Source organism: Lactuca virosa, chromosome 1, assembly GCF_052849685.1.
Source record: "Lactuca virosa cultivar CGN04683 chromosome 1, Lactuca_virosa_CGN04683_v6, whole genome shotgun sequence".
Classification (NCBI taxonomy): domain Eukaryota; kingdom Viridiplantae; phylum Streptophyta; class Magnoliopsida; order Asterales; family Asteraceae; genus Lactuca; species Lactuca virosa.
In genome coordinates this window covers 75,779,540-75,796,589 of record NC_136426.1, presented here as the reverse complement: position 1 = coordinate 75,796,589, position 17,050 = coordinate 75,779,540, and the positions used below count along the sequence as shown (strand labels likewise).

The following is a 17,050-nucleotide window of genomic DNA, read 5'->3' as shown; positions in this document are numbered from 1 at the left end:
AAAGCAGCAGATAACAAAATTGATAATCTCAAAAAGATCATAGATGAAGCTGCCAAAGAAATGGAAAGTGAACCTCCTAAAACTACAGGTGGTCAACCCTCAACTGACTCTCCAAACACCGGCTCAATGTTCAAGGGGGAGAATTCATCAGCACCAAAGACAACCGAAATGTCTTTCGAGGGGGAGAATCCTATTCCATCCCCAACTCATAAAGGTCCACGCGAGGGTGACCATACAGCTCCAAACCCATCCCATAATAGTCCAATCGAGGGGGAGAGTCCGACTTCCACAAAGGGTGACAACTTTGATCCTGACACGGGTTACACTTCGCCAGTCGAGGGGGGAGAAAGAGACTACAACTGACGAAGGTGATCAATCAGAACTTGAAGAGGAAGTAAATGCAGAGTTGGATCCAGCCTATGACCCAAATTATCCTCCATTAGTGAAATGGACCAAGGATCATCCCAAAGCACAAATCATTGGTGAATCATCTGAGAAAGTTCTCACTCGTTCTCAATTGAAAGCGAAACAAACTGCATTATTCTCTAAAGTTGAATTCTATATGTTTAATTCGTTTGTCTCCAAAGTCGAACCAAAAACAGTTAATGTTGCACTTGATCATTCTGATTGGGTTCAAGCAATGCAAGATGAGCTTCATGAGTTCGAAAGAAATCGAGTTTGGAGGCTGATTCCCACACCAAAGGATGCTTCAGTGGTTGGATTGAAGTGGGTATTCAGGAATAAATTGAACAAAGAGGGGAACGTCATTAGAAACAAGGCTCGGTTGGTGGTTAAAGGATATTGCAAAGAGGAAGGGATAGATTATGAGGAAACCTTCGCTCCAGTAGCTAGGTTGGAATCAGTTAGAATCTTCCTGGCATATGCTGCTCATAAAAACTTCGAAGTTTTCCAAATGGATGTCAAATGCGCTTTCTTGAATGGAGAACTAGAAGAAACAATGTATGTTGAGCAACATCCCGGGTTCGTGAACGAGAAATTCCCTGATCATTGCTATGTGCTGGATAAAGCGGTATATGGTTTGAAGCAAGCACCGAGAGCCTGGTATGAAACTTTAACTCGCTTTCTGAAAATGTCGAAATTTAAGCAAGGTTCGGTTGACCCAACCTTCTTCCGAAAGAAAGAAGGTGAACATCTAATGATAGTTCAAATTTATGTCGATGACATCATCTTCGGCTCCACGAATCCTAGCTTAACGACTGAATTTAGGAAGTTGATGGAGACTAAATTTGAAATGAGCGCAATGGGTCCGATTAATTTTTTCCTTGGTTTGAATATTAGACAGGGACCAGAAGGTATCTTTATCAACCAGGAGGCGTATACAAAGAACCTGCTAACAAAATTTAGCATGACAGGAGACTCAAAAGTGAAGGTTCCTATGGCGTTTGGCACTAAGTTAACACCTTCTCTGGAAAAACCTGTTGTTGACATAACACTATATCGACAAAGGATAGGGTCCCTTATGTATCTAACAGCTAGTAGACCGGACATTATGTTTTCTGTTTGTTATTGTGCCAGGTTTCAAGCTAATCCAAGAGAACCTCACATGGTGGCGGTGAAAAATATTTTCCGTTACCTGAAGCGAACCTCATCTCTCGGTCTCTGGTATCCTGCTAGATCTGGATTCTTCATTCAAGCCTTTTCTGATGCTGATCTTGGAGGATGTGGTCTGGACCGAAAGAGCACTACAGGTGGATGCCAATTTCTTGACGGAAAACTGGTTAGCTGGCAGTCCAAGAAGCAAACCTGTGTGTCACTTTCAACAGCCGAAGCTGAGTATATAGCAGCAGCATCTTGTACCTCACAAGTCATATGGATTCAAAGTCAACTAAGAGATTATGGGCTGAGTATGAAGAAGATTCCTCTCTATTGTGACTCAGAAAGTGCAATAAGGATTTGTCACAATCCTGTGCAACACTCTAAGACTAAGCATATTGCACTTAGATATCATTTTATCAAGGACCATGTAGAAGATGGGAACGTGGAAGTACATTTCGTTCGGTCCTCTGATCAACTGGCTGACATATTCACTAAAGCCTTACCTGAAGCGAGTTTCAATAAAATTTTACAAGGCCTGGGAATGATGGAAGCAGAGTCTGTACCGAATCCTCAAATCTCTTACTAAAAATTAGACAAGCGAAATGGAGCAAACGCTCGGTCTATTTCGGCTCCATAATTTTCGAGAACCGAAATGAACCGAACGCTCGGTCTATTTCGGCTCTGGAATTTTAAGGAACCGAAATGAACCGAACGCTCGGTCTATTTCGGCTCTATAATTTTAGGGAACCAAAATGAACCGAACGCTCGGTCCACTCCGACTCTGGAATTTTAAGGAACCGAAATGAACCGAACGTTCGGTCTATTTCGCTTCATTCTTTTAAGATAAGGTTTCGGTTGTACACTTTGTTCACTTACTTCAAAAATCCAAAAATATTTTCTTTTTCTGTTTTTATTATTTTTCAGAAAACTTCAAAAATCCAAAAATATTTTCTTTTTCTATTTTTATTATTTTTCAGAAAATCTCAAAACTTCAAAATATTTTTTTTTGTGTGGTGTGTTTGTTTGCTTGTTCTTTTAATTAGGTCACAAGTGTACCAGTACAACAGAATTTGGAGCTAAGGCAGGTATAATCATTTCCATCTGAACTAGTTAAGGGTCCCTAGAAGCATGTTGATGCATGTTGACCAAAGCCTCTACGACTTAGAGCAAGGCCTTAATGATTCGATCTATACCTATCGTTTCTTCCCAATCAGGCTGTTAAAATCAACTCAGTCAAGAGCTACCTTACTCTTCTCAAATGAGTTAAGAGTTTTTCTGCTTAGTCATGTCTTTATAGCAGAAGGTACTTTCGGTTCTTTAGCAACCCTCCTTATATTCTCCATCAACTTTCGGTTCACCACTGTAACCCTTAAGACTCTCAGTCTTTACCACTGAGGTTTATGGTTGCACAAAATCTGTGTTTGTGATCTTAGATACGTATACCACGTGCTGAGTGAAACCCACAATCCAACACCAACAACGAATTGAGGGTGAATTGTAATATTCAAGATCTTACTGGTTACCTAATGAAATCTCATTTTTTATTTTTGAGTGATCTTTTATGAATTTGTCTAATACCAAGGCTTTTCTTCCCAAAAAGATCCAGTTTATTTTTGTTTTTGAGATTTCTATCACTTCTTTAGTCACTATAAATTATATCCCACCTACTTGTTCAACAGACCACATTGGTCTCACAAGTACTTCTTCCAATGTTTGGTCTTATGTTAAGAATCGACGTTTGGTTGAAGATAAGCCACCCTAAGCCTATGAATTAAAAAGAAGCCTTTCAATGTTTCTCTACAAACACTTGATCGTTATTTCATGGGGACCCACACAAGCACTTCAAGTCTCTCTTGACTTTGAAGGAAGCGATTCTTGCCCGGAATCACCTGCTTTATGTCTTATAATAGACATCACTCACATCCAATACACATTTTGCTTTATTTATTTATCTTTTGTCACACTATTGCACGAAAATTTTACTTTCCAACATTCTGGTTGCTGTTAGTTCGATTTTTGTTTATCTTTTGGCGAAACAGGGGTAATCCTAAATCTTGGAGCGAAACTGAATTTCAAACAACGATTGAGGATAAGATTTTGGGCGCGTGAATTTGAACGGTCTCTATACCCACGCGTGCTGACGTATACCTGGGAGTAACCAACCTGTCACATCGCGCTTTTTCAGGCGACGTTTTAGTGATCGCGTCATTATCATGATGATTTTTCTCTCTCCTGGCAACGGTATATAAAGGGTTTCTAATCTTATTTGTCTTTTACCAGCAACAAATTCTCTCAAATTACAAGGCAAGTTGAAACTGTTCATCTTCTTTCTTCGATCAACAATGGCGACTTCTTCATCAGTTCACGATCAAACTGCTTCGTCCACATTGCTTTCGATCAAGCCAAATCAGAACATGATTATTGAACTCAATCCGTTTCTATACGATTCGTATATGCTGCAGGTGGTTGAGTGTTTGAAGTATTCTCCACTGGTTCTAGCCCTAACACAGGTGGAAGACGTCCCTATGTCAATTTTATCACAGGTTTACTCTACTGCCTCTTATGACAAGAACAAGGAACAAATCTACTTCCAAATCCATTCTCATAAGGCTTCGATTTCAAACGGGAGATTTTGTTCCCTATTGCACCTGGCTGTGGATTCATCTGTAATTTCACCAGACTTCATCACCATTACTCAACTTTTCTCGATGCTTTACGAAATGGGATACACTGACGTGCTTACCACCGTAACGAAGGTTAAGAAGTCATGCTTACCGTCCTTATGGAATGGAATGCTTACTCTTCTCATCAAGAGTTTGGCAGAGAGAAGTGGTGGATCTGATGGCACCAGTAAGGGTTTTCTAACCCTTCTCTACGGCCTTTACAATGGTCTCAATCTCGATTGTGGGACGATTATCTAGTCTCAAGTGGTGCAAAGCCTCAACACTTCAACGAGGCATTCTGAAATCTCGTGTGCACGATTCTGGACTCTCATTACACGAAGGGCAATTAATTCTTTGGAAATTCTGGTAATGAAGGATGCCCTAGTTACGTCTATTGCTACGTTTCACACCAAGAAAATCATAATTTCTGATCCTAAGAAGTTCCCTCACATTGGCTCTATCCCAGAGACAATGTACCGGTGTCTCACAATCGAGAGTAAGTCATGGCAGATTATCGCAAGCTTCCTCCAACGGAACCGAGAGTCCTATCTCCTGAACAGCAGGCTGCCCTAGATTCTGTGGACAAGCCTAGTAACCGAGGGAAACGGACTTCTACCAAGAAAGAGCCAACAGAGGATGATAAGTCTAAGACTGCCATGTCCAAGAAGCGAAAGTCTGAGAAAGGGGATTCATCTAAACCGAAGAAGATTCAAAAGATGGCGAAAAGGTCCAAGAGTCCTACTCCTCCCAGTTCAGAACACGATGAGGAGGATGAAGAAGAGGAAATTCATCATGAATCACCGAGAGGTAACACTCCTCCCTGATCTCCTACTCCAACCGAATCTCCTCATAACAAACTTCCAACACCACCTCCATCACCGAAACAGACAGTTCCAGTTTCGGTTGCTCCTATTCCCCCACCTACCACATCTCAAACAACAACTTCTTTTCCACTACCACCACCAGTTTCTTCTGTTCCTATTTCTACAACTCCCTTACCACCTCCTATAATTTCCCAATCAACTACCACTACTATTCCTGAACCGACAGTAAGAGTCAACGTATCTGATACGGGGGCGACTACTGAAACAGAACCTCGAGTTACTTCTACACCACTTTCACCCTCACCTTCAACCGATTCCGGTGCCACTCTCGGTGGTGCTAATGATGAGTTTGATTCAACATATTACAGTCCCTATAGGCTTCCTACTGATGAGGATGATGATGCTCCCGTCACACGTCAACACTTGCAGGGCATTCATGAGAAACTGGAGAAATTGCTTGATGACAACAAGTCCTACAGTGGTGTTGTGCTCAAAGCCTTTTTGGACATAGCTCTTGAGCAATATACTGATTCCATTGACAAATCCACTAAGGCGGTTAATGAGTCTACTTCCTCTTGCCAAAAGGCCACTGCTGATGTTGATGATATTGTTCATACCACTCAGATTTTTCTCGAGTCACTTAAAGGGCATGCTGATACAAGTGCAGCCAAGGTGCAAGCCTCTGTGGATTCATTTTCCAAGTCCCTTCAAGAAGAGCACACAAAGTTTGAAGCTGTTCGTTCTTCCATCCAAGCAGAGAACACTTCACTTCTCAGTTCTGTGTCTTCTCGGCTGGAATCTCTTCACGATGATCTAGCAAAAGAAAGTGCTCTGAAGGAAGAACTTGCTCGACAAGCATCCACGATTGAAGTTCAGAAGGTTCAGCTCGCTCAAGCTGAAAAAGAAATTACTTTGTTGAAGACGGAGAGAGCTGTTTTTCGTAGCTGTGCAGGGGATGTGAAGGATATGCTCACCAACATTCTTGGTGCTCATGATCTTATCCTTACTTTGACCATTAGGAATCATCTCACTACAAAACTTCTTCCTGTCCTTGCATTGTTACACGAGATGAAGGGTGTTTCGGAGAGATTTATTGCTCCAAAACAAGGGGGAGAGGGTGCTCATCAACCGAAGGTTAAAACTGAAACTGATTCTGCTCAACCGAAGGTCAAAGTTACAACCGAACTGAAGGGTAATGAAGCTTCAGGTTCTGGTTCACAGGCCAAGCAAAAGGAGATTGATGATGATAGCAATGACGAATCTGGTGAAACTATTGCTGAGTCTCTTAAGCGAAAGAAGAGGGATAAAGAGTTGGATGAAACCTTGAGGATTGCAAGGGAAGCAGAGGAAAGGGAAAGGAGAAACAAGGAAGAAGAAGAAGCCTTAAATTGCAAGAAGGCCTTGTTTCCCCTATGGACAAAAGAGGAACTTATCAATCAAGTTATAGAGTTTCCAAGTGTTTATTGGTTGGAACCTGTTGCTTCGTTTGACTGTGACAATTCTAAGGACTCGCAGTTCGACATGCCGATAACACGAAAGGCATTCACGTTTCACTGTTTTGATTTGAATGCTGAGGTTCCTTTTCCTCATCCTAAGGTTGCTCGTGAGCTGATAGACTTTTATTTGAAGTATGGTCAACCGCAGTACTTGACATGGAGCGCACAGAAGATAATCACTGTCAAGGTACTGAAACCTACACCTGCTGGGAGGTTTATAAATGTTAATTTTAAAATCACACGAGGATCTCCAAACTCGGTGTCGATTATTTCCCTGGCAGACCTTCCAAATCTAAATCCTCATGACTGGATTCTTTTGTTTAATATTCTGCTCACAAATCCAAGGGAATATGAGCCGATATTGGAGCACTTGAAGAGGATGTTGGCTTCTTACATCCATGAGGTTGCAGCTATGGATCAAGAGATAGCGAAAGTGATGAATAAGAAACCGACCGTCAAGCCAACACCGAAACCAGGAGATGTGAATAAGATGAAGATGGGCCAAATAGATTCAACACATCTTACTGTGATGTTTACAAAAGGCGAAGCACACAGATTTTTATTCGCTCTTGTTGATAAACATTTATTTTCAACCGACTGCTTGGAGCACATCATCAACATTATTCATCGGTGCAAGCAGAACTCAGAAGCAGACAAGAAAAACTTCACGGACATGCTTCGGTGGTACATAACGTTCCGTCATCATCTTTTGGCTATCATTTCGAAGGTGTTCAAAACAATAAAGAAGTCTTCTGCAGCTCAGCCGAAGTGAGCTTTCTATTCCATTGACGCAAAGGGGGAGATTGTTGAGTCTAATTGTGTTGCGTCATGGGCTTATGTTTTGTATCCGGATTGGGCCTGTCCATCCGTGATTAGCTAGTAGGGTTAGACTATAAATAATGCATGCATGTATGCATTATAAGGTTAACGTTTGTGATTATTATCGTATTAGTTTGTAACCCTAAACACCTCTACAGTCGAAGTTCTTAATCGAGCTCTTCTGAGGTGTTAAAGCATTAATCATACGACATATTCAAAGTCATTCTTGTGTTCATAATTACGTTCTTAATTGTTTGTCTGCATAGAATCTATCGATCCTAATTGAACTTTGTTTCAACAGCTTTGATGATTGGGATAATAATAGGCCACCCAAGAATAAGCAGTTGGATTAGAATAATTTAATGGGCCTAGGGCAAGGCGCATGTAGGGGGTTTGGGCCTAATTTGGAAAATTGGGCCATAGATGGGCCATATTTTGGGCCTTAATGATTATATGATATTGGGCCATTAGAGTGCCAAATGTTTGGACTAGACTAAATGGTCGAGCCTTTAAATGAGACCATGTAAAGGTTGGGCCCAATTTGGAAAATTGGGCCATATGTTGGGCTTTGGTCCATGGTTTGACTTTTGGGCCTTGGACTGAATAAAGCAAAGTTAGGGTAACGTAGTCTTTTACCCTAAGTATGGAGTTGTGGTTATGCATTGGGAACCAACTATTAATTGGGTATTGTTTGATATTGACAGTTCGGGAACCTGTCAACCAGCACTGGAGTTTTATCTGCGGGACTTCAGCAGTGCCAGGTGAGTCTCCTCACCATACCAATGGGTCTAAGGCACCAATGTCGGCCCATTTTATGATATGTGATACACTAGCTGAAGTTGTATTATGTGGTATGTTAGCTGGTTATGTGATAGGGAGTATGCTAGTGATTATGTGGTATGCTAACTGATTTTGTGGTACGTGATATGCTAGTGGTCTTTGTGATACTTGCATGGAAGACCTCGGGGGGTTCCCGGGGCACTTAGGTGTAAGACCTTGGAGGGTTTCCTTGGCATCCTAGGTCAAGACCTCGGGGGGTTCCCGAGGCACTTAGGTGTAAAACCTTGGAGGGTTTCCTTGGCATCCTAGGTCAAAGACCTCGGGGGGTTCCCGAGGCTTTGGGCTAAGACCATGTGGGGGTTCCCATGGCACCTGGAGTAAGACCCCGGAGGGTTTCCAGGGCTTCCTTATGTGTTGTTTTGCATGGCTTATGTGTTATGTATAGCTGTTTAGCTAGCATGATATGTTGTACGTGTTTGTGTGTGGGTTATGCTCTGGGGAACTCACTAAGCTTTGTGCTTACAATTTTGTTTATGGTTTCAGGTATCTTTGTTTTGGAAAGGAAGGGCTCAGCTTGATCGCAGCGCACACACCCATGTTTTTCGCAATGAAGGATTTTGGGATGAACTCTGATAAATGTTTTTAATTAACAATGTTTTGGAATGATTGGAATAAATGATATCTATATTTGGGTTATATTAAAAATGAAAATTTTACCCCCGATTTTTGGGTCGTTACAAAGAATTAAAAAAGCAAGAAATAAATACTACCCCTGACCCATCTCCACCCCTCCCCTTTCTCTTTTACAATGTTCATCTTCAAGAAACTACCACCACCAATCAACGCCGCCACGACCGGAGTCATTAGAGATAACTCATGTTCATCTTGTCTGCTTAAGTGTTTAGACTCATTTAAAATGGAGTCAAATGGTGAGTCATGAAGCTTCCAACAATTTTCTCAATTTTGTGATGGATGACAGTGGCAGTACACGACGATGATGATCTTACGACAAGATACTACGGGGTTTGTTTAGCGAGGGTTTGTTGCACACCTCTCAGTGGTTCTAGTGGCGGCGTCGGTTTTAAAAATGGATGGTCGAATGTGGCTGAAAAAGTCATCGATGATGGCGGCATGGGGGTGGCCATTAAAGGTAGCTACGACGGTTGTTCGGGGTTGGGGTTTGTTAGGGTTTTGTCTACACATTGAGGGGAGTCCAATGGATGTGATTTCAAAAAATAAGAAAAAAAAAAACGATGGATGGAACGAGTAGTATGTAATTTTCTGCAACTTTGGAGATGGTGTCGTATGATGGTTAATGACAGAGGAAGGGGTTTTGATCGGACCCTATGGTTCAATTGGTGGTGGTTATGTGAAAATCCGACGGCGGGAGGTGGTCGTTTGGTGATTTCCGACGAACTATTGGGGGAGGGGGGGGGGGGGTGGTGAAGTTGGTGGGGTAGAGAATGAAGGGAACAAGGAAGAAAGAAGGGTGGTGTGTTATTTAATTAAATTTTCTTTTTAAAAAATAATTTTATTTAAAGATAAACATAATTGAAATTAAAAATAATATAAAATCTTTTTATATAGATGAGTGACAGTGTGACACAACTACAATAAACCAATGTTGTTAAGATCGGGATCCTACATAGGATCGTTTTTGGGTTTGCAAAATCGGGATCGTAAGATCCTACAAAATGAAACATAATTTTAATACATGAAAAATATTTTAAACATTCAATTTTTTGTTCAAAATTTATAAAAACTTCATAATATTAGTCATAAATCACAACATAAAATGATAAACAGTAACTTGGTAAACGGGTAAAAGACATAAAGTGGTAAAATGATTTCATTTGCAAAATAAAATAAAAAAAAAATCAAGGAAACGTAGGATCGGATCGGATCCCGATCCTACGATCCTACCTGCGATCCTACCAAAAATACGACCCGTTTACGATCCGGATCGTTTTTCATATCTAGGATCGTAGGATCCTACGATCAGGATCGCGATTTTGACAATCATGCAATAAACATTAAAAACCATATGGACCACGTGAGATTAAAAAGATTAAAACTAAACTTGATATTTAAAAAAAAAAGATGTGTATTAATTTTATATTTTTATCGCTGTGAACTAAAACAAGACCAAAGACCAAAGTAGACATTTTAAATAAAACCATGACAAAACTTCAAAAATGGTCCCTGTGGTTTCCGAAAATATCAAGTTTAGTCCCTAAGTTCAAAAAACCTCACAGATGGTCCTTGTGGTTTCAAAACTTTTAACAAATGATCATTTTCGCTAACTCCGTTAACATTTAGCCGTTAAGTGAAGGACATTTCTGTCATTTCACAACCGCAGGGACCATTTATGAAGTTTTGCCTTAATTTTTTTTTAAAAAAGAAAAATAAATATAATTATTTAATATTAAACACCCCCCCTCTCTCTCTCTCTCTCTCTCTCTCTCTCGAATCAAATCATTCTTCGTTGCCCCCACCATCGCATCATTCCTCACCGTTTGTCACCACCAAATTCTACCACCGCTTCCTCTGGTAAACACTCTGATCCCCATCCCATCCTTCTCTTCCTCCCTAAAAGTTCACCAAGAAATTGAGCCTGAGTAACAGACATGAAATCGATTAGCAACCCCAATGAAATCATTCACAAAATCAAGAAACGGGTTCTCCGTTTTAGTCACCGGAGCAGCCAGAAGACGAAATGGGGACATCCCTTCTCCACCCCTCCTCCTGTTGATCGGAAACAACCAAACACCCCTGAGGATCGCTGCTTCCCTCCGCTGCTACTTCGATGTTTCCTTCCCTTCCTCCCTCGTGTTTTTCCAATGGAACAGAGAAGGAACGACCAAGGAGGCCACCGGAGCAACCCCCTTGCTGTAACAGTCACCCAACATCATAAGTTGCCTTCGTTTTCTTCCTTCATTTTGGCGATTGTCCAAACCCCCCCACTGAACCACCTCTGCTTCCATTCTTCTTTCTCCATTCGATCCAGTGTTTCCCATTCCCCTCGATTTGTGATCGTCGACGACGAGAGAAGAGCCAAGGGGAGTTTGCCGGAGATCGACTCCCTTCTTACGATCTATTTAACCATCAGACCACCATTTTGACTGCTTCCATTCGTGTTCCTTCTTCCCTTTCCCGATCAATGAAGAAGAGGCGTAAACCAACAAGGGGTTATCGGTCTCGACGGACACCCTTTTCCCTCCTTGTGATTTCCCAGCCGCACCGGACCTCCCATCGGTGTGCCTTTCGTTCGTATGTTCCTTGCCCAATCTGATGGATACGATGATTATTCAAGGTCAAAGTTGGTTTGGCTTTTTGGGGAAGATGAAGCTATAAGAATACGTACTGTACAAGTCTCAAAGCAATGGAGAGAGAGAGAGAGAGAGAGAGAGAGAGAGAGTGAGTGAGAGAGTGAGTGAGTGAGTGAGAGAGAGATCAAATTTCTTTCATTTTTTCTTTTTTTTTTAATAAAAAAATTAAGATAATAAGAGAAAACCTCATAAATGGTCCCTGGATATTGAAATGACGAAAATACCCCTCACTTAACGGTAGAAAGCTGACGGAGTTAGGCGGAAGGACTAAACATTAAAAGTTTTGAAACCACAGGGACCATCTGTGAGGTTTTTTGAACTTAAGGACTAAACTTGATATTTTCGAAAACCACAGGAACCATTTTTGAAGTTTTGTCTAAAACCATTCACAAAATTGGAGTAGGAAAATTATTACTTACTCCAAAAGAAAAATGGAATACACATTCAAACTATTTTCATACAAGTATCCCCTCTTTCTCCTCTCCTCTCTTCCATGTTGAAATTGTTCTTCTTTTCATCTTCGATTAAATTTTCTCAACGTATGCACGGACACATTTTCCGTCTTCTTCATCAACAATCTCAGGTTTCTCTCTTTTGCATTTCTTTAATTTCTTAACGTTTCTGTAGAATACGTATGCGCAATGTCGTAATTTGATTTGGGACAAAATCCCGCCAATTCAACGACTCAAACCTCCTTATTAATTCCCCAATTTTCTCGAATCATACAAGTTATTTTACCTTTATTTTGATCATTTTCTCAAATTTATGTTTACATCGGATTATGATTTCTAATGTATTGATATTGTTCTAATTCATGTTTTCATATGAATATTGTGATGTCATACTTATCGATACCATTACAAATGCTTACAATTTCTGTTCGCAAGAATATCTCATTGTTGTACTTCAATTTTGCTTGTGTACACATTCATTAACAAACCCGACCTAACTGAGCAACCGATTTCTGTTTATGAAGATTGGATTCTTATTTTAAGAGGCAGGATACTGCCGATATCAATGGAGACTCAATCTAGAACTGCAACTTCTAAGGTTAGAACACCGTCTCCTACACATTACTTGTTATCACACTGAAATATTTCAATTTAGTAGTGAGAAAGCTAAATAATCTAGTTTCCAACTAGATCTAATGGTGTTTGTTCTTATGAATCTAAAATCCAACTGCCTTCACGTCCTATTGTTCTGGATGCAGTTTTTCTTCCTTCTTCCTCGGAATTTATTGTTAGCTTATCAAAGCTTTGGCGTTGTATATGGAGACTTGAGCACTTCACCTCTTTACGTCTACAGAAGCGTCTTTGCTGTGTCTCTAAAACACCATCAAAATCCAGAAGTTATTTTTGGGGCATTTTCGTTAATCTTTTGGGCCTTAACGTTAATCCCGCTTCTAAAATACACATGTATCGTATTAAGTGCAGATGATAGTGGCGAAGGTGTGCAAAACAGTCTCTCCTCACATTCTTAAGTTAAAACAGTTGGATTATCTTATGATTCTTATCTAATTTGAGAAATGTTTAATTTGAAACATTCAGGTGGCACATTTGCTCTTTACTCACTCATCTGCAGGCATGCAAGGTTTAATTTATTGCCTAATCAACAAGCAGCTGATGAAGATTTGTCTTCTTATAAATACGGTTGTACAGGACAACCTCCATCTTCTTCCTCACTCAAACGTTTTCTGGAAAAACATAAAAAATCACGCACAGCTTTAATCTTAGTGGTACTATTAGGAGCTTCAATGGTTATTGGTGATGGTGTTATTACTCCTGCAATCTCTGGTAAATTTTATTTTTAATATATCTAATTGTTTACTGTAACAGGTTTGATGTTTATGGTATGTTTTTATTACAGTTTTATCAGCTGTATCTGCCCTTCAAGTTAAAGGTGAAGGAGTAGCGTTAACTCATGGTAACTAATGATCGAGGTTCAAGTTTTCTCTTTATTTCATTCTTGAAATTATGGATATTGGAATAGATAGAGTTTTTTTTTAATGATTATAATTTGTTTTCTTGTTGTTTTGATAGGGCAAGTAATAGCATTGGCATGTCTTATATTGGTTGGGTTGTTTGCTCTACAACATTTTGGTACTCACAGGGTGGCTAGTGTGTTTGCACCGGTTATTATTTTATGGTTGTTTTCTATATTTTCTATTGGGGTTTATAATGTCATACATTGGCATCCAAAGATTGTGCATGCATTTTCTCCTCATTATATTATCAAGTTCTTTAGTCAAACCCGTAAAGAGGGCTGGATTTCACTTGGGGGAGTTCTTCTTTCAATAACAGGTATATCACTCTCACAACTTTAACTTAATTTTGCTTTCATATTTTATTATTTAGTGTTTGCTATGAGGGAATCAGGGTTGGAAATCGTTTATTCTATTACATTGTTTATTTCATTATCCCGTCCATTACATTCCTTGTAACCAACAAAAAAGTATTTTAGCAAAAAAAAAGTATTTTTTTCTTCTAATTATTGAACTTTAATTTTAATCAACTGGAATTCGAATGTACTAACTATTAACATATTTTTGTTCAGGAACCGAAGCTATGTTTGCAGATCTTGGCCATTTTACTGCATCCTCCATAAGAGTAAGTCCTACCAAATATACAACTGATGTATGTTTTTATTTATTTTTAATTATAACCAATTTATTATTAATCATCTATATATGTATTATGTGCAGCTTGCATTTGGATTTGTTGTATACCCTTGTTTGGTTGTACAATACATGGGTCAGGCTGCTTATTTGTCAAAAAACATTTCTTCAATTCCCGATAGTTTCTACAAATCTATACCCGGTGATTAGTCCTTTTACTTCAATTTATTTGTTTATTATATGTAGCATCATACTTTCATTTCTTCACATCACAACATTATAACAATGTCATTCAAATACAAAGTAATTTCCAATGCCTTAATATGGATTATGAATTATGATCATGTTGTTGCAGAGAGGATATTTTGGCCTGTTTTTGCAATTGCTAACTTAGCATCCATTGTTGGGAGTCAAGCTATCATCACAGCCACCTTCTCCATTGTCAAACAATGTCATGCCCTTGGGTTTTTCCCCAGGGTCAAAATCGTCCACACTTCAAAACACATGTTTGGTCAAATCTATATCCCAGAAATCAACTGGATCCTCATGATTCTTACTCTTTTAATCACCATTGGATTCCAGGACACAACTCTCGTAGGAAATGCATATGGCAAGTTGGACAATTTTGAACATTTTGTAAGAAATTAAATTGAAATGAAATGAACCCTAAAGTAATATTGACTTGGTTATGTTATTGATTTCAGGGCTTGCATGCATGACAGTGATGTTCATCACAACTTTTCTCATGGCACTGGTTATAACATTCGTATGGCAAAAACACGTCATATTCGGAATCTCATTTCTTGTGTTCTTCTGGTTCATCGAAGGGGTTTACTTATCAGCTGCAATCATGAAACTTCCTCAAGGGGGTTGGGTTTCTGTTTTGCTTGCTTTTATCTTCATGTTCATCATGTTCGTTTGGTTTTATGGGAATAGAAGAAAATATAAACATGATATCCATAATAAAATCCAACTGAAATGGCTTTTGAATTTGGGTCCGAGTTTAGGGATCGTTCGTGTACCTGGAATCGGCCTGGTTTACTCCGAACTCGCCACCGGAATCCCATCGATTTTCTCTCATTTTGTAACGAATCTACCGGCGTTTCACAACGTGGTGGTGTTCATATGCGTGAAATACGTTCCGATCCCGTTTGTGTTACCGACGGAGCGTTACCTCATCGGCCGTGTTTGCCCTAGGCCGTACCGTATGTACCGGTGCATCGTCAGATACGGTTATAAAGACATCCAGAAAGACGATCGGAACTTCGAGAATCAATTGATCCAAAGCGTGGCGGAGTTTATACAAATGGAAGTGGCTGAACCTCCGTCGCCGCCAACCTCCGATACCGGATCCTTTGACGGCAGAATGGCGGTCATCAGCACCAGATCGAACTCCGGTTTAATCATCTCCGAATCGGATCCAGGTGAATCGATTATCAGACCTTCAACGCTTAGGATATTAAAATCTTCATACGACGCTGAAAATCCACAGATGAGTAGAAGACGAGTGAGGTTTCAGCTGCCACCGTCGAGTCCGGCGATGGATCCGGCGGTGAGGGATGAACTTCTGCAATTGGTGGAGGCGAAAGAAGCTGGGGTTGCGTATATAACGGGATTCTCTTACATTAAGGCTAGAAAAGCTTCCTCGATCATGAAAAAGTTTGTGATCGATGTTGCGTATTCGTTCTTGCGTAAGAATTGCAGGCGGCCGGCGGTTACGTTACATATCCCTCATATTAGCCTCATTGAAGTTGGCATGATATATTATGTTTAGACTTAAAGATTTATTTATTTATTTTTATTTATGGTCTTATAACAACTAAAATGACCACAAAATGTAAAACGAAAAGTAGAAAAATACATGACATGTAATTAATATTAGCTCTAACTGAATTATTTGTAAACATGGTGGGAATTATAGAAGACAATCTAAAGGGTTAGGAAGAGTTTTAATATAGTCGATGAAGACACTTTACTTTACTTCATGATGCTGATGTAGATATGAAGAATTTTAATATGGTTAATGTATCGGAATAGAAGACAATCTAAAGGGAAATGAAAGTTTAAGTCTAAGATATGGATGATATACATAATAAGAAGTGGAATGGTGTGTTGAAACAATTAGGTAAAGAGGACATGGTTATTTTGGGGAAATACCAATTCTATGTTGGCCAACGGTTAAAAACAAAGATATATATTAAATGGATAATGATTAAAAGGCAATATATTTTTTGATTTGTGTATAGACAAAATTGTAAAAATGGTCACTGTGGTATGTAATTTTTATGGGGTTTTAGTCTAAACCACGATTTTTTTGGATTGGTGGTCCTTTTGAGGTAGTTTGCTTGTAATTTTGGTCATTTGGTAAACTGAAAAAACTAAATTTCTCTTAATATATTTATTTTTCATTTTTTTCCTATAAGTATTTATATATATAAAATAAAAATAGGGGCCTACATACCTACCTCTTTCTCTCTCTCTCTCTCTCTCTCTCTCTCTCTCTCTCTCTCTCTCTCTCTCTCTCTCTCTCTCTCTCTCTCTCTCTCTCTCTCTCTATATATATATATATATATATATATATATATATATATATATATATATATATATATATATCAGCATCAAAGGAATGCAAAACTTCCCCTCAAATCATTCTTTTCTTCCCCTTCATCCCTTCACCAGTGTCCTTCCACTGCCACCAGAGAAGACAACTTACCACCACCAGAGAAGACAACTTATTGTGTAACAATAAGTCGTCAAAAACCCTAGCAATCACGGTTCAGATTCAACACCGAATGATGAACAATCACACATATGCACATACACCTGCAAATCGACTTCCTTATCAAAAGAAAGAAATCGACTTCTAGACCTAACAAAATCCTGTAGAAATCGATTTGTCAGCCCTAACAAAACCCTATAGAAATCGATTTTTCTGCCCAACAAAACCTTGTAGAACAGATCGTATTTT

At 39.4% G+C, this 17,050-nt stretch overlaps 1 protein-coding gene across 1 annotated transcript; it reads left to right on the top strand.

Moving 5' to 3' along the window:
* The first annotated feature begins 12,485 nt into the window (after window positions 1–12,485).
* LOC145115287 (potassium transporter 4-like) lies at window positions 12,486–15,994 on the top strand. The gene is made up of 9 exons (XM_079051557.1): window positions 12,486–12,518; window positions 12,679–12,916; window positions 13,016–13,261; window positions 13,335–13,391; window positions 13,508–13,768; window positions 14,022–14,074; window positions 14,170–14,284; window positions 14,438–14,692; window positions 14,787–15,994. The coding sequence occupies exons 1-9, from the start codon at window positions 12,486–12,488 to the stop codon at window positions 15,854–15,856; spliced, it is 2,328 nt and encodes a 775-aa protein (XP_078907683.1). The 3' UTR covers window positions 15,857–15,994.
* Window positions 15,995–17,050: the final 1,056 nt, after the last annotated feature.